We start from the raw sequence: 23,540 nt of genomic DNA, 5'->3' as shown, positions 1-23,540 counted from the left end.
TGACTGTGAATGGTTGTTTGTCTACTTATGCCCCGAGACCGGCTGGCAACCAGTTCAGGGTGCACGGCACCTACTGTGCGAGTATGGATTAACACTTTGGCTTGACAGTTAGTTTTATCACCTTTGATTTTTAATTGAGTGTACATTCAACAAAAAATCAAACTCAAACCACTAACACAAAGTGTTACGGTAACGCACCAATACAAATAAATCATGCTACCAACGTAGCAATCGTGGCTAACATCGGCGTGTTCCTAGTGCCAAAGCAAGCTTAGCATTGCTCGTGGTGCTATTTTGTTAAAGCCGAATATACATTCTCGGATTATTCATTCAGGACTACGCACTTCCATTATTACGTGCCATTAAGAACGGCCACATTTCAACATCATGCTTGTGCACATCAGTGAAGGGCATTATGTTGGTCAAGGATAAGCTAATTGAGCCGGCAATCCAATCTTAACTAGCAGTTTCAACCGTGTACAGCAGGGGTGCTCAAACTTTTTGGATCGAAGATCTACTTTTCGATCAACTAACCTCCCGAGATCTACCCTTACCGGGACGCGCGCGCGCGCGCACGCACGCACGCACGCACGCAGACACACACACACGCCCTGATGAGAAACAGGCTGAAAAACTGAGGCATGCGAGGCACTTTTGCAGCCTGTTAACTATCGTAGCCCACACGTACCGTTTTAAAGTGCTTCCCTCCTAGATTCCTATTCTTTGCCCGTGCCCTCGGTGAATTGGACACAAAGCAAACTCTGAATGAGAATAATGACGATAAAAGATAAAGTGCAACAGTTCTGATCAAAAGTTGCAATTGCAGACTGCTGGGAGCTAACAACTTCCGGTGACGCAATCACGTGCCACCGTAAATTCAAGATTTACCTGATTTATTTTATTTTTAAATATTTTTTTTTGTAAAAATTAGACTGATAAGATGATTAGGGTGCAGTGTAACTTAACACGAAAACATATATTGTTAACATGTACAAAGACACACAAATGTTTGTTTTTTTTCTCCTCGAATCTACTTGGGACCTGTCTTAGATCTACCGGTAGATCAGGATCTACCTAATGAGCACCCCTGGTGTACAGTATACAGTACTGACTCATTTAACGTGTCACTACTGTATAGCTCTGTCCTCCTCTAGTGTTGCATACAGTAACTGCAATCTTAGAATTCTCATTCACTGGCACCTCAAGTTTAGAATCAAGTTTTCCCTTCATTTGCATTTTCGTAGCTTATCAAATTTTTGTGTTATGTTTTTTTCTCCCGTATCAAAAAAAGGTAAAGAAGCTAAATTGCTATACTTAGTATACTTCATTTAATACTAATAAAATGTGATCATTTATGCTTCATTATTCTTTTATATATGGTGCGAGTAACAATAACAAAATGGATTTACAAAGGAGTAAAAATGTCCAAAAGAAACAGCATCGCAGGTATGGAGCAGGAGCAGGGAAAATATGTAAATACCTTTAGCAATAATTATTTTTTTTGTTTTAATTATATTGATGATGAGATGGCAAAAAGGAGGACGAAAATGCCATAATTGGGTAAAAACTTTATTAGCAAATAAGAAGGCCAAACAAACACAGTTAAGCTGCCTGTCAATCACTACACGTGACACGCCCACATCAGACATATCCTATTAATTATATATTACACGTTCCGATATTAAAATAGCACGGCCACGCAGACACACTGCATTACACATTATTTATCCATATAATTTGTATATATAGTGCATATATTAAATCTATTGACCACTTTAGAAGCAACTATCATGCACATGTTGCATTGCAGCACCCCCTTGTGCACATTTTGCACTGAAATGAACAGCATGACAGCAGGTCATGACATCGGGACAATCATGATTGGACCTGAGGGAGGAGGGGGAGAAGGAATAAGAAGAGGTGGCGCAAGAGGAAGAGAAGAAGGAAAAGCTGCAGCTGATCCTCTCTCCTCAACCACTTTGTCCTTCTTCACCTCTTGCTTTGATGCTCATTCTCCCCCTTTTCCTTCTCTTCCTCCACCTTCCTATCTTTCACCTCCACCTCTTGCTTTTTTCCTCCTCTTCAGCTTCTTATCCTTCTCTATGCAGGAGGAGGAGATGAAAAACGGGGAGATGGAGGAGGAGGAGAAAGACAAGCACAAAGAGGAGGAAAGGAAAAAGCATTTCTCCAAGGAGCAGAGGGACAAAGCAGCCGGGCCATTCTTAAAGGGACATGACACCGTTTTGGTTGTTTACATTCACAATTTTGTGCATGTGTGTGTGTGACAACTGCGAGGTCAAGTTTTCTACACAGCATTAGCATCTTCTATGTTCTAAATGGAGCGCAATACAGCCAGCAATCGCATAACTTTATCTCACAGTGCCAACGAAACAAAGTCCACGTTCGGATCTTAAATTTAAGAGTAAATATCATCCAGGCACAGTTAGTCTGCTAATGCATTTTTTTTTTGGAGGGGTGTTACATTTCACATCCAGCAACTTTTTTAAACACCAAACACGAGTTAATGTACTATAGTAAACATTCATTTCATCCAGCATATGCGTGTGTTAACGTGCCTGGAAAGAAAGGGGTGCTGCCCCCCGGTGGATAGGAAGCCACAGAGCAGGCATTACCTAAGCGACCAGCCACTGCAGGATGCTGGCGTCCTTTCCTCCAGTGGAGATGAGGCGGCTGTCGTCATGTAGGAATGCAACGCTGGTCACGTGACTGCTGTGGCCGCCATACTCGTGGCCCGGCGCCTGGAAGACACCATATTTTTAGCAAGTTTCAAGTGCATAGTAAGAGCACAACTAAAATTTCAAGGTGAAGAAGAATTTTGAATTAAAGTTGAAACATTGTCAACAATCCCCCCCTCAAAAAAAGTGGTTGCCATAGTTCAACTTTCACAAATTACTATGACCTGGAAGATTGGGAATCGACACGTTAGCGTTGCAAGGTAGCACAGAAAATGATGGCGAGGGAGACAACTGACCCTGGGCTGTGAGCACGGGTAGGACAGCAAGTGCACTTTGCCAAAGTCATCAGCCGATGCCAGAAGGGAGTCGGCGTGTGACCGGCACACGCCGTTGATGTCTGTGCCATCTGCGCCGTCTGGCCAAATACCTGAAAAACACAATTTGAAAATGTGTCGGCATAAGAGTCAGGCCGAGAGCAACACCAAAAACCAGGCTGTGTTGAAATACTTCCCTTTTCGTTCTGCTTTCAAATTTGGCCTCAAACAAAATAAGTGTGCCGCTACCTGGTGGTCGACAGTGGTATTAAACCAAGATCTAAACAAAATTGAGACTGAACTAAAGGTATTATGGTATCTTTTATTTGTCCCACAATGGGGAAATTTACAGTCAGAGTTCAGAAAGGAAACCACTAGTTAGGGGTATAAACTGTGCCAAAAAAAAAAAAAAAAAAAAAAAACCTCCGAAAAATAGTGGGACTGCAAACCTGGAACCCGCGATGGACTGGGATTAACTGAAGATTGATAATTGTGAACACAACATGGCCTAACTTACCAAAGGTAGTGAAGCTCAGCGTGCAGGTGGACGTGGCCCACGTGAGGTTTCGCACGGCGTCCATGTTGGTCACATGTTTGCCACTGGGCGCCTCCCCTGGAGTACGCAACACCGTTACTGTGTAGTTATGTACGCACAAATACACGTGCACACAGGAAGTGGAACAGACCACTCACAGAATAGGATCTCATAGTCTCCTGAGTTGGTGACTAGGTAGCGGCTGTCACTGGACCAGTCCACATGCGTCACAAAGCTGGAGTGACCCTGAGGAACACATTCATCGACACAATTCACAACTATTATCCTAAGAAATGAAAGAAATGACCTTAGAAATTCCCTTTTCTCAGTGGAATTCACACAAAATGGCTGCTTTGAATGGAAGACTTCCTGTTCAATTTCAGGTTTGTCCTTGAAACTTTCCAGTGCATCCTCTCATGACGGACATGTGTACCTATTTAGTTGGCTATCAGTGAAACTTGTGTCTCTCGTTTTTTTTTTCGATTTTTGAGGGGGCTACGAAAGGGATTTCCTCAAAATGGCTCCGTCAAACCCAAATGGCTAACTTCCTGTTCCATTTCGGGCATGGGTCCTTGAGACTTTTTCATTTCTTCTGTTTCAACAGATATTCAACGAGTCTCATTTCAATTGGTCAAAATGGTGTCGGGGGCTCATTTTTCTAACTCTGTGAGATGTTATCATCAATGCTGACTTCATGCTCTGCCTGCCCTCTTGTGCAACACAGAAAAGGCTCCATTATTTGCCATCAGTCAAGAATACATGCTTGTGATTCGGGCCCATTTGGACTAATTTTCTATATGGTGTTTATCAAAATACAAGCCTAAAAGGGTAACTTTGAACAAAATGGCTGACTTCCTGGTTAATTTTGGGCATGGGTCCTTGAGACTCATTCGCGCATCCGGTTATCTGAGACATACATGTCCATCCAATTTTGTATCGTTTCGTCCAAATGGTGACGGGGACAGAATTTGTACCTCTGTGACCAGCAAAAAGGGTAATTAGGAATTACAATTTTTACAGAATCTTTCCTGCTCATATAGTACTTGTTGCTAGACAGAATTCATTGCGGTAAGACCGCAAAAAAAAAGCTAATTTTGACAAAAGTATTGACAGGTCAGACAACGTATTTTCTACTTGTTGCTAGGCATAATTTGTCCCTGTAAGACTGCAAAAAATGCTAATTACAATTTTGACAGAAGTATTTCTCATCACATGACATTTTTACTACCGTAATTTTGCAAGGACAAAATTTATTCCTGTAATATTGGTAAAAAGCTAATTACAATCATCAGAAAATGTTTGCTATTGTGGAATATCAAATTCCACAACTATTTTTAATACATACATTACATGGAGATATTTCCTCACATGTGTTTTCTACTAAGTTTGTGTCTAATAAGCCAAGTAGAAAAAACTAAGGGAGAGAAAAACGTATTTCCTTATCACATGACGTGTTTGCGCATTGTTGCTATAAGGCAGATTTTTTTTCATTTTTAATACTCACAGTACATTTTCCCATGCGGTTGTACTTGCGTCCGTTCTCCGTCACACCATAGATGTAAACGAAGTTGTCGTGGGAAGACACCGCCAGGAAGTTGCCGTCTGACACACACACATACACATTGTGGTAAGCGCTGAGGTTAGCATCAAATGCTAACATACTGAATGCTTTGTTGGTGTTTAACCTGGAGAATATTTGACGTTGGAGATGATCTCATTGCCGTCTGTGTGAACAGAAACAAGGTCACGAGTGTCTGTGTCCAACACTAACCATCTGAAATGCACACACAAACACATTAAGAAGGAGACACAAAAAAACAACCACAAAAAAAAAACAAATGCCAACATATAACTAAAAGAAGCAAATATGCACAGAAACACACAGATGAAAACAAAACAAAAAAAACCACACAGGTACATAGACAGGCAAAGGAAAACACAAACGTACAAGAAAAAAAGAACACACACGTGAAAAAAAGAACATTCAGTAACGGACACACACAAAAATAGACATTGAATAAACAGAAACACAAAAACCAACACCCAATAAACGCAGAAGCAAAAGAATATGCATGTGTGCCTGAGTGCGTGCATGTGCGCACGCACACACACACACACACACACACACACACACACACAAAAGGGGTGTTCACACGGCAAGATTTGGTCCGGTGCTGCCCCAGTAGAGCGTTCACACATGCAAATTAGCTCCGGAAAACGGCTTACACTGGACCAAATTTTACCCACCTCAAGGAGGTGGTTTAAAAATTTGCTCTAGAGCAAATGCTCGTTTGCGAAGCAGCACCGATGTAAATTTGCAAGTGTGAACGCAACTGGGTTAAATTTGCTCCAGAGCACCAAATCCAGTAGACACTTAAACAGCTTCTTCCCTCTAGCCATTAACTCCTTAAACAGTCACTGACAGTCACTCTTCTTGCACCACAAAATGGTACTTCAAAACTAGTGGTTACTCTAAAATGGTTCAATGATTTTGTTGTTCACGATGATACTACTGCAGCGTGTTATACCGGAGACAAATTCCTTGTGTGCTCTACATACTTGGCCAATAAAGATGATTCTGATTCTGATTCTGATGCTTGTGAAGAGTTGATTACGTACGGCGAGAATGCGTTGCTTTCGTGCTCTGTCGGATTTCCGTCATGTGTTTGTTTAATAACGGCACAAGACTTGGCTGGTAACATCTTTCCTTTTGTAGGATACTGGACTGTCTCGGAGTTGTTTGTGTAGTTTGTTCCTTTAATTATAATAATAATAATAATACATCACATTTGCAAGCGCCTTTCATAACACTCAAGGACACATTTTGTTGTGTATTCACAAGCCCCCACTCCCCATATAATTTATTTTGTGATTTCCTCTCTTGATTTTCTTTTTGGCGCATTACATGTTTGATTTTCTGAGTGTCATTGAAGTCATCGTTGATTAAGTTTTCAGGGGCGGTCACTCTCGAGCAGAAGGCACGGAGACCGAGAAGGAGAAGGACGTGCCTGTCCAGTAGTCGCTTGAGTTGTGTATACGCTTTAAAAAGAACCAACACGACAGCTCATTTGTTTTCTGTCGTTTTGCTCCGCTGCAGAAACTGCAGTGTGAACGCAAGTGGGGCTGCACCGACGCTGTGCCGGTGCTGAAACGCTCAGCGGCTTTATACGTGTGAACGCTTCATACAATTTTCTGCGGTGTAAAATATATCGCAACAAAATACATCGGTGCAGCGCCGGAGCAAATGTGTGCCGTGTGAACACCCCTGAAGTCTGCACATGAGAACAACTTCCATTCTTCCACGACTAATAAGAAAGCAATTCCAACTCAATATTAATTTTGCATACCTTCCAGTCATGGTGCCGACCGCCAGTACTTCTCCGTTTGGATGAAAACTTGCACATCTTCCTGGATCCTGTGAGCAGCAAACAACAATTATTCTAACTAGTACTTTGAAACATTGAGGAGGCATTTTTAACACTCTTTTAAGGGTATAAACTTTTTTTTTAATGACCTCGATGCTCTTGGTCCAGATGGGCTGGTGAGAGTTTGTGTCCCACAGGTGAACTTGTTTATCCTGACAGCAGGTGACAAACTGATCTAGATGCGAATGCACAGCCAGACCCCAAAGCTCATCCGTGTGACCCTGTTCGTAGACCACACAACATTTAGCAAGACAGAAACACAAAAAATGTAAATGCATACCGAAGTCAGTAACTCAGTAAAGAAATCCAGTCTTAGGGCTATATCCAACTGTCAATTCGGCATGTTAGCTGCTAGCATTTTAGCCAAATATGCACTTGCCTCTAGCATGTTAGCCATTGAATAGTCAGTTTAATTAAGAGGACGGTTAGCTGCTATCATGCTAGCAAAATTAGCATTTTGGAATTCAGCATGTTTGTCACCATTTTATACAGATGTGCAGCTTAACATGTGAGCATATTCTATTGTCATGGTGTTAAAGATGGTTATTACCTGTACAATGGGTGTCAGTGTGTCAGGGAAGGCTGCTTTGAGGATGGCATTCTTGGTGGTTCCGATGAAGAGTTCATCACCCTTGCCTTCTGCAATTGCCCGAACCGGACCAAACGCGTCACCCACCTGGCAGACGCACATTGAGTTGATTCAGCCTCAATATAATATTGTGAAACCTGGCAGTAAAATTGACCAAGGTTCATGCGAGGCTATATAGAATGAATTCAGCAATTAAAAAGTGGCTTTGACTGTAATATTAAACTCATGCTGACCTCCATCTCCCCCTGCTTGCAGTATTCGCGGTCCCACAGGGCCAACTTGCGGTCCTTCCCTCCGCCAGACACCATGGTGCCATCTTTTAAGACACAGATGGAAAAGATGCCGCCCCCATGGGCCCGCGGCAATACCTGGCTGATGCGATTCCCACCTGTTTGGTCAACACAACGTGACTGATCACACCTTGCCCATGAAAGTACACTTTTTGCTGTGTGTATAAATAATGTGATGTACCTTTGGCCCAAACGTAGATGTTTCCACTGGAGTCGCCAGTGATGGCGTCTCCGTTCTCGGCAAACGCCACACACAACACATACTTCGGTTTCTCATGTTTCTACAGTGAAAAACAAATATTTTACACACACCAATTCACTTATAATTCAGGCTGACCACAGCTAAAATTAAAGAAATTTCATGTGATAGAACACATGAAGAGTACCACAAGGCTCAGTGCTGAACCCGTATTTGACTTTCAGGTCATAAATTAGAAGATCGGTACATTAAACGACTTGCGATATGGCATATGGCTCAAGCAACAAAAGCATTACTCATCATGAAAGATGAAAAAAGTGCTGCAAAAAATGTTATGTAAAAATACTGTAATAATGGAAGTGAGACCTGCAGAGTCCCTTAAGACTCAATGCCCAATCCATTTATATTCTTGCTACACTTTTGGAAATTGTATTTTTTTTTGCAACCTGACATCAGTGAAACCATAAAATGGCCTACGTTGAAAAACTTTTCATTTGATTCATCCCAACTCAAAGAATACAAAACATGAGTGATGTGTGACATTGAAAATTGATACGTGGAGTACCTCATGGTTCAATACTAATCCCACTACAAGTATTCTCCATGCAACACATTTTTGACATTTCACTTCTGTTTTAAAAAACATAGCATGTCCAAGATTAATGCCAAAAAACACATATACATACTTTGCTGCAACAAACAAAAAGTGATGATGTTATAGTGGTTACCTCAAAGAGTCCTTGTCTCTTGGCTAGTGTGCTTCCCTCCAGGCTCCAGAAGTTAATGTGCGACTTTCCACAGGTGACAATCAGGTTTGAGTCCATCGGGTGGAACACGGCTGCCAGTACTGAGTCATTAGAACACTGCAAAAATGCCAGGGCGCATTTAGCATTCCGAAAAAACACCATCCAGATGGACTTCAGACACTAACCTTGACATCAGCCAGTTGCTTCTCCTTCTGCCAGTTCCACACAGACAGGATGTGGTCGTTGGCGTCATCAACAGCACACAGGAAGCTGCCGCCATTCTACAGGGTCAAAATCACACTTCAGAACTTCGAAACAAAGGTAAGTTGAACACTATGTGGTGCTACTCACCGACTTGGAGAAGGACAAGCAGGTGACAGCTCTGTCAAACACGCCAAACCCCAGCATATGAAGAGTGTTCAGGCTCACAGAATCCCACACGCGGATGTGAGGCGCTAGAAGCTGAACACCAACACGTGGACCGTGTCAAATGTTACTTGAGTCTGTGCTGTAGGCAGCTAAAGATGGATGGACGCAATTTGGACACTCCGAAAATAATCAAAATCTCAAATCATTTGGAACCAGAATTGAAACAAGGAACCGGAATCGTTCAAATTCAAATGCCCAACCCTCCTCGACGCTGCATTTTCTTCTCGGTCATTTGTACCCCTGGCAGTGACTCCTGCAATTCCAATAAATGCCATGCCATAATGCTAGAGAATTGACATTTAATACGCCCATTGGCAATGCGTTTCACACTACAGTCTGAGATGCATAGAAAAGTACATGTAGATAAAAACTGTGGTGCTAGTTCTTTCACACACACTAAAAAAAAAAACATCTCACATGCGAGCATGAAATAAATGTTAGCATGTTTTACTGTTTGTGTGCATTTGTGTTAACTACCTTTCCATCTTTGGCATTTCCCGCCACTTGTCCTGTTGCTATGGTTACCATGTCAGGATGCACACTCAAGCTGGAAAGACAAAGGTTTTCACGTTAGCCTACTGTCTGTGTTTAGAATCAAGCATGTTAGCCAAATGTCTTTTTATTATCACGTAATGTTTTCAGATATGCAACTGTGTAGTTCAACCTACAGCAGGCTGAACATGCAGTATATCATGTTAGCCTCGAGTATGTTCATTCAACCTGTGGCTTACACTCTGGTATGTTAGCCGATATATGCATTTTTATCATCTAAAGGTCTTTATGTTGCATGTGTAGTTTCTGGCTTTTCGGATTAGCATGCGAGATAGACTTGTAGTTTAGCATCTCACCACTTGACGTCATCATTGTGTCCCAGGTAATGTCTTTGCTGCTGTTCATCAGTATTGTACAGGACCACCACGGAGGCATTGAAATAGACGATCTCTCCAGTGGGAAGAAGGTACAAATTGGAGCGGCAGTCGCGCCCCCGGTAGCCGTAGCTGTAGTCACACCATTATGGAAAATAAACACTAGCATTGCATAGTATAGAATCTCGATGTGAAATTGTCTGTTAGTTATTTTGGAGCATACATCCACTCCTCTCTTAAATTACTGGCTATGTAGATAACATAAAATAGCATCGCTCAAATTTTTTGCTAGCTGGTTTTGGGTATCTAGATATTCAACTTTTAATGTTTGGTTACGTAGATAGCCTGGCCACGCATAGCATAAGTTACCATCCCCATTGAAGGATACACCCATTCCAGCTTGAGTTTCTGTTCTGGTAGCACCCCCTTGTGGTCTAAACTGTAACTGTCTCTCAGCTGGTCAGGCACATGCATGGTGACTGGACGACCGCGCAGGAACATCCTGACGTAGCCATCCTCTGAGGAAGGGAGGAAGAGAGTGGGGGAAATTTAAAGATATAATCTTTCTTAAATCATAATAATACAAGAGAAGTCCTCTTACCTGCATTATACGTGCATTCTTTGGATTTACTGAAATTGGGGGGGAAAAAGGGCATGTTAGCCTCTAGCATGTTTGCCAAAACATGGTGTTTGAGCATGTTAGCCTCAATTGTCCAGTTTAGCCTCCAGCATGTTTCGTTGAACATATGGATTAGCATGATAACCTCTGGTACGTTATCCAAACGCAACATTTAGCCTCAGGCATGTAAGACGAACATGCAGTCTTAGCATGTTAGCCCAGACTGTAGCTTTACATGCTAGCCTCAAACTTTTAGACCAAACGATCCTTTTAGCCTTAACTCATTCAGTACCAGCCATTTTCAGACCCGTATAAAAAATAAAAAAATACTTTCAGTCTTGGAAAAAAAAGCTAGGAAAAAAAGAAAACCTAAGTACATGGGATTGAATGTGTGAAGTCTGAAAATACATAAATGTCTTTGGGAGTAAATGAGTTAAGCTTCACATTCAGTGACGATTGTCTTGTTTTTCTGTTCCTTGTCAGGATTGGAATGAAAGTGGTTGACTTTATCTAGCAGTATCCATGGAAATGGTCACTGCACACCATGCAAAAGGGAAAAAGCCTGAGCAACTCAAACAGACTTGTTTTGTCTCCAGTAATGTGTGTGCAGTCGTTCCAGTCCTGGCCAACGAGGCAAGACGTTAATGAGAGCGGTCCATGCTGGGTACTTGTACACAGGGCTCTGGTCCAAATGGAAGGGACCAACACTAGCACCATCTTGACGAGCACTTCTCACAACTAATTAGAAATACCGGTAGTTCGCTGATTCGCTATTCAGTCATGTGCGCCCATCATCATCATATCATAATCCTTCTCTGGATACACAAACAACGCATCTTTTCAGAGGTTTGTGTTGTTTTCAAGTGCTCCCCACATGTTTGTTGTTGTTGGAATAATTCATGGGGAGAAGACACAAGTGAACTGGACTGCCCCACGAATCTCAAAAATCTTGAGTATAATTGACACAGATAAGTCCATTGGAAATGTGTTTAATACAATCATTGAAAACCCACGGACATACCTGTCAACTTTTCGGAGCGCCAACCTGTATAATCTACCAAAAAAAATCCTTATAAAGAGCAAAAAAATCCTTATAACATACGAAAGCATTTTATATGTCAAAATAACGGCAGAACCCCCCCCCCCCCCCCCCCCCCACGAAATGTTCAATGATATTTATTGTAGATATCCATAATACAATGTCTGGTTAATGTCTAAGCATCATTCTACTTAGTGGCATTACTGTGTTCAGAGTTGTATTCTTGCGTTACTTTTTTCACCAACTCCAAATGCTGCCCATCGGCTCAAAGTTACAGCATCAATTCATATTACTTTGGAAATGAAAGCATTCGTGTAGACTAGCACCATTCTGGGCAAAAGCAAACGGAACTACCTGTTAGGGGGGGAAAAAAGAAGGACATTTTCAGAATCCGTATGATTTGTGCGATACGGCCATATACATAAGATTCACCACAAAATCCGTATGAACTATGGCTAAACTGTATGAGTTGACAGGTATGCACGGATAAACCATGGAAAAATGCCCACTGACATACACAAAAACGTCCAAACACCAAAATGCACACATACCGAAGTGTATCTGCACTCATGGACGTGAGCGCGCGCACACACAAGCAAATCAAAATGTCCAAACACAGACACGCACACATTCAGTGTGTTTGTGCTGAGCTGGCACGAAATACATTATATTGATTAAAGTTGCGTGCCCTGTGTTTGTTTGTCATTTCTTTTCACTTTGGATTCAACCAGTTCTTGCATGTGCATGAAATTAACTTCTAATTATAATGAAATTCAGATTTGAAGGGTGTGACAGACTTCTTGTTTTTCTTTGTCGGCCATGTGGGAACGTTAATGTGTTGTTACTTTATTACTAATGGACTCACAAAAACCACACCCACCCACCCACTCACCCCCCCCCCCCCACACACACACACCACTCCAGTTAATACTTTTTGTGCCTGTCTTTCTGAATGAGTGAGTGTCTGTGTGTAATGTAATCATCATATTCAAATAACAAAACGCTATTTCCACACGAACTGTTACAAAAGAAAACATACATCTAAGGAGCACTTGAACACAACAAAATCCATCCTGTGTGTGCGCACGTTAGCGTTAAACTGCTTAATGAGACATCAGGTCCTGCTGCATGAATAACAGTATTGTACTACCAAACTACACAAGCGAGGAGGAGCACTTTGACGCAACGTAATCCACCCAAGTGTGTCCAGACGGACACCCTCCAGCATTTGCTCCAGTCAATAAGTAAAGCCACCTACCATGCGCAAACACATACGTGCACGGATGCAACCCATTCGCGTGCACGCGAACATCGGCCTCAACACAACGCGCGCGTGGTTAGTCCGCCCCCCACCGCCTCGTCTGACAATAAAACTTCAAATTACACTCCACAAACTTCAACCACGCAAGACCAGGAGGTAATTGAAAGTGACACTTGTAACATCCTACATTAAAAACGCAACTTAGCCTAGAAAAGCTGCACGATGATGCACTAGATTGACTAAAACATCGATTTGAAGTTAGTTTACCTGGCTGATTTCTTCATGGCAGCTTGCGTCCTCTACAGCAAACCCTAACCGTTACTGAGTGCTTGCGTGTTTGTGAATGTGTGCTTGTGGTGCTCAGCAACACTTGAGACACTTCCTCCTCCAGTCTGCAAACTAATATGCTGCTCTCAACCAATCAGCACTCACTTCCTGAACTCAACTATGCCCCACCCATTTTCCAAATAGAAACGCGATGCCATCGGCGGCTGCAACGAGATCCGCTGCACCATCTCATGTTTACTTTTCATGGGACAAAAGGATAAATTGTTGTTAGAAATCTACAACTACATCATATTGGCAGTTTTTCAAAATATTTTTACCATGTCACATAGCAAGCTAAAAGCACGCAAATGACAAATGTTGACTTATGACTAAGCTTTCAATAAAACATGAGCAGAAAGTGAGAACGCGTGCTGAGTTCCATGACCGTGGGACATGTGGGCTCTGGTTATAATCTCGTTAAAAAACGTCACGTCATGCTGCGCAATTTCTTTCTTTGCCTCCGCCTCTCTCTTTCACTCTCTGTATTAAGATTAAGATATCCTTTATTTGTCCAACACTGGGGAAATTTACAATATTGATTCATTTAATGTATTTGTCTCAGGAAATAATTGGTTAACTAAGTGATTAAGTCTGGGCTTTCCTGCTAAAGCTGCTGCCTTTAAGACCCGAACCCTGATAAGCGGGAGAAAATGGATTGATGTTATTTTAGATCATCAACTGAAAATTTATCAACTAGATAGTAGTTAATATGCGGCCCGGTAGTCCAGTGGTTAGCACGTCGGCTTCACGGTGCAGAGGTACCTGGTTCGATTCCAGCTCCGGCTTCCCTGTGTGGAGTTTGCATGTTCTCCCCGGGCCTGCGTGGGTTTTCTCCGGGTGCTCCGGTTTCCTCCCACATTCCAAACACATGCGTGGCAGGCTGATTGAACACTCTAAATTGTCCCTAGGTGTGAATGTGAGTGCGAATGGTTGTTCGTTTCTGTGTGCCCTGCGATTGGCTGGCAACCGATTCAGGGTGTCCTCCGCCTACTGCCCGAAGACAGCTGGGATACGCTCCAGCACCCCCCGCGACCCTAGTGAGGATCAAGCGGCTCGGAAGATGAATGAATGAATAGTAGTTAATATACACATTTATTGTTTTGTATTTATCAAAAAAAGTTAAATGTAATTAATGGTAAATAGCACTTATCTTCGATGTACTGATGCAAAGTGGAAAAGTGTTCTGCGGTCTGATGAGTCCACGTTTCAAATTGTTTTTGGAAATTGCGGATGTCGTGTCCTCCGGGCCAAAGTGGAAGATAACCATCTGGACGCAAAGTTCACAAGTGAGCATCTGTGATGGTATGGAGCGGAGTTAGTGCCAATAGCATGGATAACCTACACATCTGTGAGGACACAATTAATGCTGAAACGTACGCACAGTTTGGGGAGAAAATTTGCTGCCATATAAGTAACGTCTTTCTAATGGACATCCCTGTTTATTTCAGCATGACATTGCCAAGCCACATTCTGCACCTGTTACGATAGTGTGTCTTCATTAAAGTAAAACGGTGTGGGTACTCGACTGGCCAGCCTGCAGTCCAAACCTGTCTCCCACTGAAAATGTGCGGCACATTATGAAGTATAAATTACGACAACTGAAACCAAGAATGGGAAAGAATTCCATCTATAAAGCTTCAACACTTAGTGTCCTCAATTCCCAAATATTTATTGAATGTTGTGAAAAGAAAAGGAGACTTAACACAGTGGTAAACTTGACCCTGTCCCAGCTTTTTTGGAAGGTGTTCCACGCTTAAAATTCTAAGTTCATGATTATTAGCTAAAAGCAATGAAGTTTATAAATTGGAACATTAAATACGTTGTCTTGGTGGTGCATTCATTGAAATATAGATTGGAAATGTTTTTATTTATGTTTAACACAATGTCCCAACTTCACTGGGATTGGGTTTGTATTATTAAAAAAATACATTCAATTGTCTTAAAATATACATAATTAGAGTGTGATAAAAGTCAGTAAGGGTTGACCTTTTCCCGCCTGTGGAGCTGCTGGATGAGGTTGTTCGACTTCGATTCTCGGCCGCCGCCGCTTCCCTCCTGGCCAGCGTGAGCCGTTCTGTCGACATGCTCTTCCTTGACAGACGCATCATATAAATGTATCTATAGCTTTATCAGTATCTGTATCCTAAGGTATGTTCATATCTACCTCTTGATAGATTGCAGCACGTCCTTCTTGGGTGATGATGGTGATGAGAGAAGGCGTTTGTGTTGCATGTATCCGTTGCTCAGCGGCTTGGAAGGAAGAGTCTGAAGTAGCTGACGAACTAAACACAATGCAACACAGGATACTTTTTGCACCTCCCGTGACGCTAATGTTAGTGTAGGATGCTAGTGGCGAAATTACGACTGAGATGTACTGTATGTTTTTCTCAGTACATGTAAAAAAAAAACTGTACAAACCTTCGTTCGTATTTGATTGGTTGCATTTAATGTTTTAAATATTTTTGTGTATTTAATTCAGTGATTCTTCATACCATAAAACTAACCCCAAATCCGAAATCTAACACCTTAAACCCAACCCCCAAGCACTAACTTCCCCAAAGATATCACTCTTTTTTTGGGGTGTAATACGTTCTTGAGGCGGAGAAGCTAGTTAGCCGTAGCCACTCTCTTCGTCATCGTACTCACCCTTGGTGGGCGGAGCTGTACCGGGCAGAGACCTCCTCGCGGCGTGGGCGCCCCCTGGCTGCTGCGAGGCCAGTTTCTGCTCCTCGCAGCAGCCCAGGCGGCGCAAGGCGTCGGCCAAAGCCGCCTTCAGGAGTTGGATGTCGTCCTCCTGAAGCTGAAGCCTCTGCTCAAGGTGAGACACGCGGTCCTCCATCTCCATGTTGCTGGCCGCCGATATGGTGTCGTCTGCAGAGAGGAGCACGGATTTTAGTTTGGAAATGGGAAAATCAGGCGAAGAAAGGTCGCTTATTTGTGGGTCTATTCATGATAGGCATTCCTACAAATGTTTTTGCTGTCAGGTCAAACCAGCTACGGGATCGAAATTCTTTTGAAAATTCTGGCGAGTGCTAACCGAGCCAGAATGGATTATTTCTGAACAAATTGGCAGACTTCCTGTGTCTTTTTAGGCATGGTGCTGAGGCCATTTTTGGTGGGTTTTGGTTTTGCTGTTAGGTCAAACTAGCTTGTGGGGCTGATTTCTTTTCAGAATTGTGGAGTGCACAACTGAGCTAAAATTGCCTCCTTCAAACCTAAGTGGTCGACTTCCTGTGTGTTTTGAAGCATGACTTCTAGACACTTTTTTGAGGCTCCTCTTGTGACAGATATACTTGCTACTTGGTGTGGCTATGATAAATCAGATTTGGCGGCAGAATTTGGGGGGAAATTTTGGAGCGTCCAACTGAGCCAAATTTGACTGTTTCAAACCACAATGCCAGAATTATTTTGAACATTTAGGTTGGCCTCATGGAGAGGAAAATTTCTGCTTTGAAACAAAAGGTCACACTTCCTGTGCGTTTTCAGTCATGGGTTCTTGAGACTTTTTTGAAGGTCTATTGATGATAGAGGTGTCGAGCAAATTTCATGGTTTCATGGTGCCGGGGGCTGCATCCTTTTGAAAACTGAGCAAAGCATGTCCAAGCCAGCCCAATTGATTGCTTTTAACCAAAACATAAAAACTTCCTGTGTCTTCTCAGATATAGGTCCCTGGGACTTTTTTTGGGGGGGGGGGGGGGTTACTCATGTTAGTCTGTGTGAGTGTGTGGGAGGGTCTAAGTTTTCTCAAAGGGTAGTGGAACAATAATAACCTACACGAAACCTAATCATGTTTAATAATTCAAAAGTAAACCAAAACAAAGCAACTCTGCTGTTCTTTGGAAGATAAACAAGTGCATTAATTTTTTACAACATTCAGAAATATCACAAAACTCATGACACAAACATTAACACTACCCATCACCCCTAGCGCCCCTTCCACCACCCAATCAAAACCTTAACCCATCCTCTCTGCGGACACCACCCTTGGCAAAGTCGATTACCGAGACCAAAATAAATGTCATTTTTAAGTCCCGTTCACAGCACTGCATTTAATACACAGCTTTTCCAAAACTCTCTGGGCATCTGGTCCAATCACACCACCGATAACGTACACCTGGAACAGTCCGAGCCTCTTTTGCATAAACCACATCAAGATGGAACACGAATGAAAGATCTCCAATGAACCAGTCTATTCAGAACATCTCACTTCCTCAACACACTCGCTACAACGGTTGCTTTGAATACATGGTAAGTGTACACGCACACGCACTCACTTTTATGACTGACTTTAAAGAGTTCCAAGTGTTTGACACCACGACTGCTAACGTGCCGACATCCCACTCGATAGCTACCATCCTTCATCCACCCGTGAGAAGGCAGCGTCGCGGCTCCCATTTCTCGTTTAACCCTTTCAGGGACAGAGGTTACTACAGTGGACAGCTTATCATGTTATCAGTTTACAAGGTGCATGAAAGGGTTTTAAAAATTGAAAAACGGACGAGCCTTTCTCTCTTTATGGAAGGCCTGCTGATGTTACCTCTGCTTCTACGTCGGTGCGGCAGCAGACAAAGAGAAGAACATCAAAACAAGGTTGAGGGAAATAAATCACAGTTGAATTTGGTTTCCCTGACTAAACACATAATGGAAGATCAGCAACACTGGTTTCTCGCATACGGACAAGAGATGGCCTTTCCACGCATGTGAATATATGAGGCCTGTGTGTCAAAATATCATGAAACGCTGTGAGGTTCGTGTCGAAAATAAATGTGTCTATCCGCTGATCCGCTAACGCTCATTCAACAAGTCATGAATATTTACAAATTATAAATCATGATAAATGCACACACAACATTAAAAAGATAAAGTGGAAAATCGCATATTATTTACACGAGGACGAAACAAATATTTAATCTGTATACTGCTGCTGGCAGTAGTTGAGGACTTTCTCTGCCTCTTTTTCATCCTTTTCATTCTAAGGCATTTGGTCCAGGAGGGCTGAGTGCGGCCTGGCATGGCGTGGCAAAATGTGGTATTACACTGAAGGCGCACCACGCAAAATTGGGACTTGCCTTTATACTGTAAAAATCCGTAAAAATCATTTCTCAAAATTTTGAAATGTCATGGGGGTGCAATCGACAAACCTCAACAGAGCAAGAGAACAAACACTGTACATGAAACAGTGCCACAAAAAAGGTTGTGGACAACTGATCTATATCACCTTGAAACACACACACACACACACACACACACACACACACACACACACACACACACACACACAATAACATGTAATATCTGCTTGCTATTCATCCAGCGCCAAAGATTGCATCAGGGTGACATGAGATAAGGTCACATGATCACAGTCAGCAAGTACCATCATGAACACAAAGAGAATGGGGAGGGAAGACATTAATGATAATGATGATGATGAAGTTGGATCTGGTCCGGCCTACCTGCCATATTACCGGTTTGCTGGCTGCTGTCCATCAAAGAGTCCGCAGAGCAACAGCCAAGGAGGCGGCACGTCCACTCAGCACAACCCCCCTCTCCCAGCCTCTTCCTCATCACCCGGAACCCCCACCCCTCCCCGCCCCACCCTCATGCGCCTCCATCACACTTTCACCCCTCCCACCTGTCCTCACACCCCTGTTCCCTCTCTCACTGGACCATTCCTTCAGACCACGCCCACTTCCTGCTTCCATCCCCCTGCGGCTCCATTGTCTCTTCCCATCGCCTTACACGCACGCAAACGCAAACTCGCACACACTGGCATCCGTAGAACCAGGCACCACACGGAAGAGATGCTTCATGGAGCACAAGCACAACGGCACACATGTACACGCACGTACGTACGCACACAGACACATAGAAATCAGTGCAAAATCAATTGGAAACACACACATTCATGCAAAGTCACATAAAACCATATACGCTCATGCGCGCACACACACAAACACATGCGCGCGTGAGCACACACACACACACAATTTATTTTAACATAAAAAACACAATGACAGTGTTTTTTTTTTTAAAAAAAACCACTTTCAGACATCTGCCTTCAGGCTGGGTGGCACTGATGTCAGTGCTTCCGCCACCTTGTTTTGATATGCTACTCTCGCGTGATGCGAGAAGTCACTTCATGGGAAGAAAGGATTAACATACGGTTTTATGAATCAATATTGGACTCCAACAATGAAAATCAATTCCATTCAATTAATCAAATTTTTTGAAATGAAGCCTTAATCTTTCACGTTCAAAACAGCAAAATGCCGTATACGTAACACACACACACACACACACAAAGCAGCCTAAATCTAATATTCAAACCAAACAACTCCCTAAACAGAAGTGTCAAATTGCCAATGTGGAGGAAATATTTTTGACTGGCAAATACATTACAACGTACTTGCAAATATGTTTGTACTTGCAAATACGTTCAAACACGTTCGCCAGTCAAAAATGATCACTCTGCATTGGCGGTCCCAAACTTCCCTACAAAACAAAAAAACGCTTTAAATATAACATTCAAAACAGCAAAACGTTGCCTCCTGTGACATTCTAGACCATGGGTGGGCAAACTACGGCCCGTGGGCCAGATCCGGCCCTTTGGGCTTTTTAATCCGGCCCGCCGAAGAGTGGTTTAGAATACAGTACAAGGTTTGATGTGAATTCAAGCAATTTATTTCATTTTTTCTTGCAATGACTGGCGTTCAACACCAGGTGGCCCTGTGACTTTATTTTGCAGTGCCTGTTCCCCGAAAGAATGAGAGAGAGAGAGAAAGTGAGCACTCAAGAGAGCGAGCCATTTCCAATTCAGTAATCGTTCTACTTCTACTGGTTGGATCGCAAGCCGTCTGCAGCAATGTCAAAGAAAACAAAAGTCGACAGCGAGTGCCGGGTGTTTAAGAAGGAAAGCCTCAATACTTTTTTACCAAAGTCCGATCCAAGGCTGTATGTCATATATGCCAAGAAACTGTTGCGGTTTTAAAAGAATACAACATCAGCCGCCACTTTTCCACTAAACATGCTAATTACGCCAGCAACATTTCAACACAAGAACGTACAGCCACCGCTGACAGGTTACTGGCAAGTTTGCAGGCTCAACAAAACACCTTTACTCGATCAACTTCCATCCAAGAAGCAAGCACGATAAAAAGATTTTTACTGGCATTCAAACTTGCAAGAGCCAGTACGCCTTTCTCTGAAGGAGAGTTTCTTAAAGAGCGCATGTTAGAGACAGCAAGTATTTTATGTCCTGAGAGTAAGAATAAATTTGAAAAAATTAGCTTATCACGCAGGTTAGTGACTCGCCGGATTGAAGTCATTGACGAACACTTAACGAGCAAGCTAAACAAAAAAGCGGAGAGATTTTCATTATATTCTTTCGCACTGGACGAATGCAACGATGTTAAGGACACTGCTAAAATCTTAATTTTTATTAGAGGGATTAATGAAAATTTCGAGATTACGGAGGAGTTTTTGGATATGGAATCCCTGAAAGGAAAAACACGAGGAGAGGATTTATTTAACAGCGTGTCAGTGGTCATACACAAATTACCTTGGAGAACGCTCACCAACATTACCACAGACGGATCACCGAATCTGACAGGAAAAAATATCGGGATGCTGAAGAGAGTTCAGGACAGGGTGAAAGAGGACAACCCTGAGCAGGAGGTAATTTTCCTACACTGCATAATTCACCAGGAAGCACTGTGTAAATCTGTGCTGCAGCTTGACCACGTAGTGAGGCCAGTCGTGAAACTTGTCAATTGTATTCGAGCGAGGGGACTTCACCATCGTCAATTTATTCAATTCTTTGAAGAAGCTGACGCTGATAGCACGGATTTATTGTACCATTCTAATATCCGCTGGTTAAGTTGGGGAAAGTATGTCAACGTGTGTGCGAGCTCGAATGGGAGATTATTTCATTTTTAGAGCAATTTGATAAAGTTTCCTGAGCTGAATGACACAGATTGGCTTTGTGATTTTGCTTTTACTGTGGACATACTGACACATATGAACGAACTGAATATGAAGCTCCAAGGGAAAACCAGTTTGTGCATGAAATGCAAGCAAACGTCAAAGCCTTGAAAAGCAAGCCGATTTTATTTTCGAAGCAAATGTCAGCCAAGTCATTTGCTCATTTCCCCACACTGGCTACGTTAAAGGAGGCCCCACAACATGTGAAAAAATACAGAAAATCACTGGATGACCTGCATGAGGAATTCTGCCGTCGCTTTTGTGATTTTGGAAAAATTGACAGGGCACTTCAGCTGGTGTCATGTCCCTTGTCACAAGACCCGGAAACAGTGCCACAGGAGTTGCCGTTGGAACTGATAGATCTCCAATGTGACATGATGTTAAAGGACAAGTTCCACTTCCTGAAACTGGTTGAGTTTTATGCTTTGTTAAGTGAAGCCAAGTTTCCAAACATCCAGACTATGGCACGGAGAATGCTGGTGTTGTTTGGCTCGACACATGTGTGTGAACAGACTTTTAGTGTGATGAACACCAACAAAGCACCCAACAGATCCCGGATGAGTGATGAACACCTCAGATCTGTTCTGAGAATTACGACAACACGATTCCAACCAGACTGCTCCCATTAAAAAGTATGTTAATACTTTAATGCTTTTGTTCTGTTTATGTTTAATATGTTCTGATACGTTAATAAATCTATCTTGTGCTGACCCGGCCCGTCTATCAAATTTTAAAAGTCAATGTGACCCCTGAGCCAAAACGTTTGCCCACCCCTGTTCTAGAACACACACAAAAAAAAATTCTAAACGTAACATTCAAACAAACCATGTTCAATAAATGTAACGTTTGAAAAGGGAAAACATTAAATGAAGAAAAATAAGGGCAGAAATGTAACATGAAAGACAACAATTGAATGTAACACTCTAAACAAAGCGTGCATTGATTTTAATGCTCAAAACCATTAAATGTTGCATCATGAAATTACTTTCTTCCTACTGTATGATTGGGTAAAAGGCCCTCACAGTTTGGGGCGCCACCTGTTGCTTTGGCATGCACACCACAGCCAGGCTATACATTTTCAAGTCGTTTTGAAAAATACTTTAGTACAGACAAAACAAAAACAAATTAATCTCGTCGCAAATGCAACCAGAGACGATGCAACCTCATTCGACGCTAATGCGTATGAAAAATGTCTCCTGACTTACTGCACATTTGACACCAAACTGTCAAAATGACAACTGGAGCCAACACAAATCAACTGAGCATATTGTGATCTTATAAACTGACATTCATATGTTGTCCAAATGTGGAACGGTTGATATTATGGCATAAAATCTGCACCTTTAATTAATTTATTTTAAAAAGCAACACGTTTAAGATGAAAATGAGCGGGGCTTTAGTTTACATCTGATGAACATTTAGTATATTTTTTATGTTTGATGCAAATTTGAATGGGTGGGAATTCAGAATAAAAAGCCACGGATGTGCTAATTATGGACTGTGTTGTATATTATGTTTCGCTGTGTGTGCGCACTGACCGTTGTTGTTGCAGTACTGCATGAGCAAGTTGTTGCTGTCGTACAAGCTCCCGCACGAAGACATCAACATTTTCCTCTTGTCCGAATCGCTTCTTCCGTCCATCCTTTTCTTCTTTCTTTCCTTCTGTCCTCCTTCCTTGTCACCTTTACCTGCTGCCGCCTCACGCTGTCCTTTTGGATTGAGTCCAAGTCAAATTTACACACGGAGCCACACTTCCGGGGGGACCCTTTCAAAGTAAGAAGACACTAGAACGCCCTTTATTTAATCATCTGGCATATTTTGATGTGTTTAGTCTTTGTAAAGGATTTCATAAACCTTAATGCCATACCCATACATCGATTATTCAAACCGTTCATGGGCTATTCCAGCTAATGAGAAAATGTTACCATATCTGGCAAATTTAACCCAGTCGTAAAACCCAAAACAGGTTTCAAATCCTACTTCATAATCTTAACAATTATATCATAATCTTAAATTTGGATTTTTTTTAAAATCCCACCCATTTTGTTTGCAATTAAAATCTACACCTGAAACTATCATTTCCAGTTCTTACCATGTCTTCATAACTCACTTAACAAACCCCAAACAAGGTATGAACTCTTTAATTTGTGAAAGTCTAACGATGAAATCATAAACCTTGTTTGGAACCCTAACACGGGTTTAGAAACTTTGTTTCATTTTAATTT

At 42.2% G+C, this 23,540-nt stretch overlaps 1 protein-coding gene across 3 annotated transcripts; it reads right to left on the bottom strand.

The window, feature by feature from the left end:
* Positions 1-1,556: 1,556 nt before the first annotated feature.
* eml2 (EMAP like 2) lies at positions 1,557-23,057 on the bottom strand. Of its 3 annotated transcripts, none has more exons than XM_052078031.1 (22): positions 22,854-23,057; positions 15,982-16,206; positions 15,500-15,617; positions 15,322-15,426; positions 10,691-10,719; positions 10,478-10,607; positions 10,072-10,221; positions 9,701-9,770; positions 9,146-9,256; positions 8,980-9,075; positions 8,777-8,911; positions 8,031-8,130; positions 7,793-7,947; positions 7,521-7,646; positions 7,060-7,191; positions 6,893-6,960; positions 5,231-5,319; positions 5,050-5,147; positions 3,704-3,791; positions 3,528-3,623; positions 2,993-3,123; positions 1,557-2,759 (listed from the first exon to the last, which is right to left on the bottom strand). In XM_052078031.1, exons 1-22 carry the CDS (start codon positions 22,954-22,956, stop codon positions 2,634-2,636), a joined length of 2,481 nt encoding a protein of 826 aa, XP_051933991.1. In that variant the 5' UTR covers positions 22,957-23,057; the 3' UTR covers positions 1,557-2,633. The 3 variants fall into 3 exon arrangements, with proteins under 3 accessions (XP_051933991.1, XP_051933990.1, XP_051933992.1); XM_052078030.1 differs by lacking the exon at positions 22,854-23,057 and adding an exon at positions 18,789-18,899; XM_052078032.1 differs by lacking the exons at positions 15,322-15,426; positions 15,500-15,617; positions 15,982-16,206; positions 22,854-23,057 and adding an exon at positions 13,276-13,808.
* Between the last annotated feature and the right edge of the window lie 483 nt (positions 23,058-23,540).

The sequence above is a fragment of the Hippocampus zosterae genome, chromosome 10 (assembly GCF_025434085.1).
Source record: "Hippocampus zosterae strain Florida chromosome 10, ASM2543408v3, whole genome shotgun sequence".
Lineage (NCBI taxonomy): Eukaryota > Metazoa > Chordata > Actinopteri > Syngnathiformes > Syngnathidae > Hippocampus > Hippocampus zosterae.
Note: the sequence above shows the minus strand (reverse complement) of the source record. Positions and strands in the feature narration are given on the sequence as shown.

What these genes read in the sequence shown, in the direction of transcription:
- eml2 (XM_052078031.1), bottom strand. Translation starts at nt 22,956, where the DNA reads ATGGACGGAAGAAGCGATTCGGACAAGAGGAAAATGTTGATGTCTTCG. An exon ending in CACAATGATGACGTCAAGTG is followed by an intron (nt 9,771 to 10,071) that starts GTGAGATGCTAA and finishes TTGTCTTTCCAG; the next exon opens with CTTGAGTGTGCATCCTGACA. An exon ending in GCTGAGCTTCACTACCTTTG is followed by an intron (nt 3,124 to 3,527) that starts GTAAGTTAGGCC and finishes TGTGTTTTTCAG; the next exon opens with GTATTTGGCCAGACGGCGCA.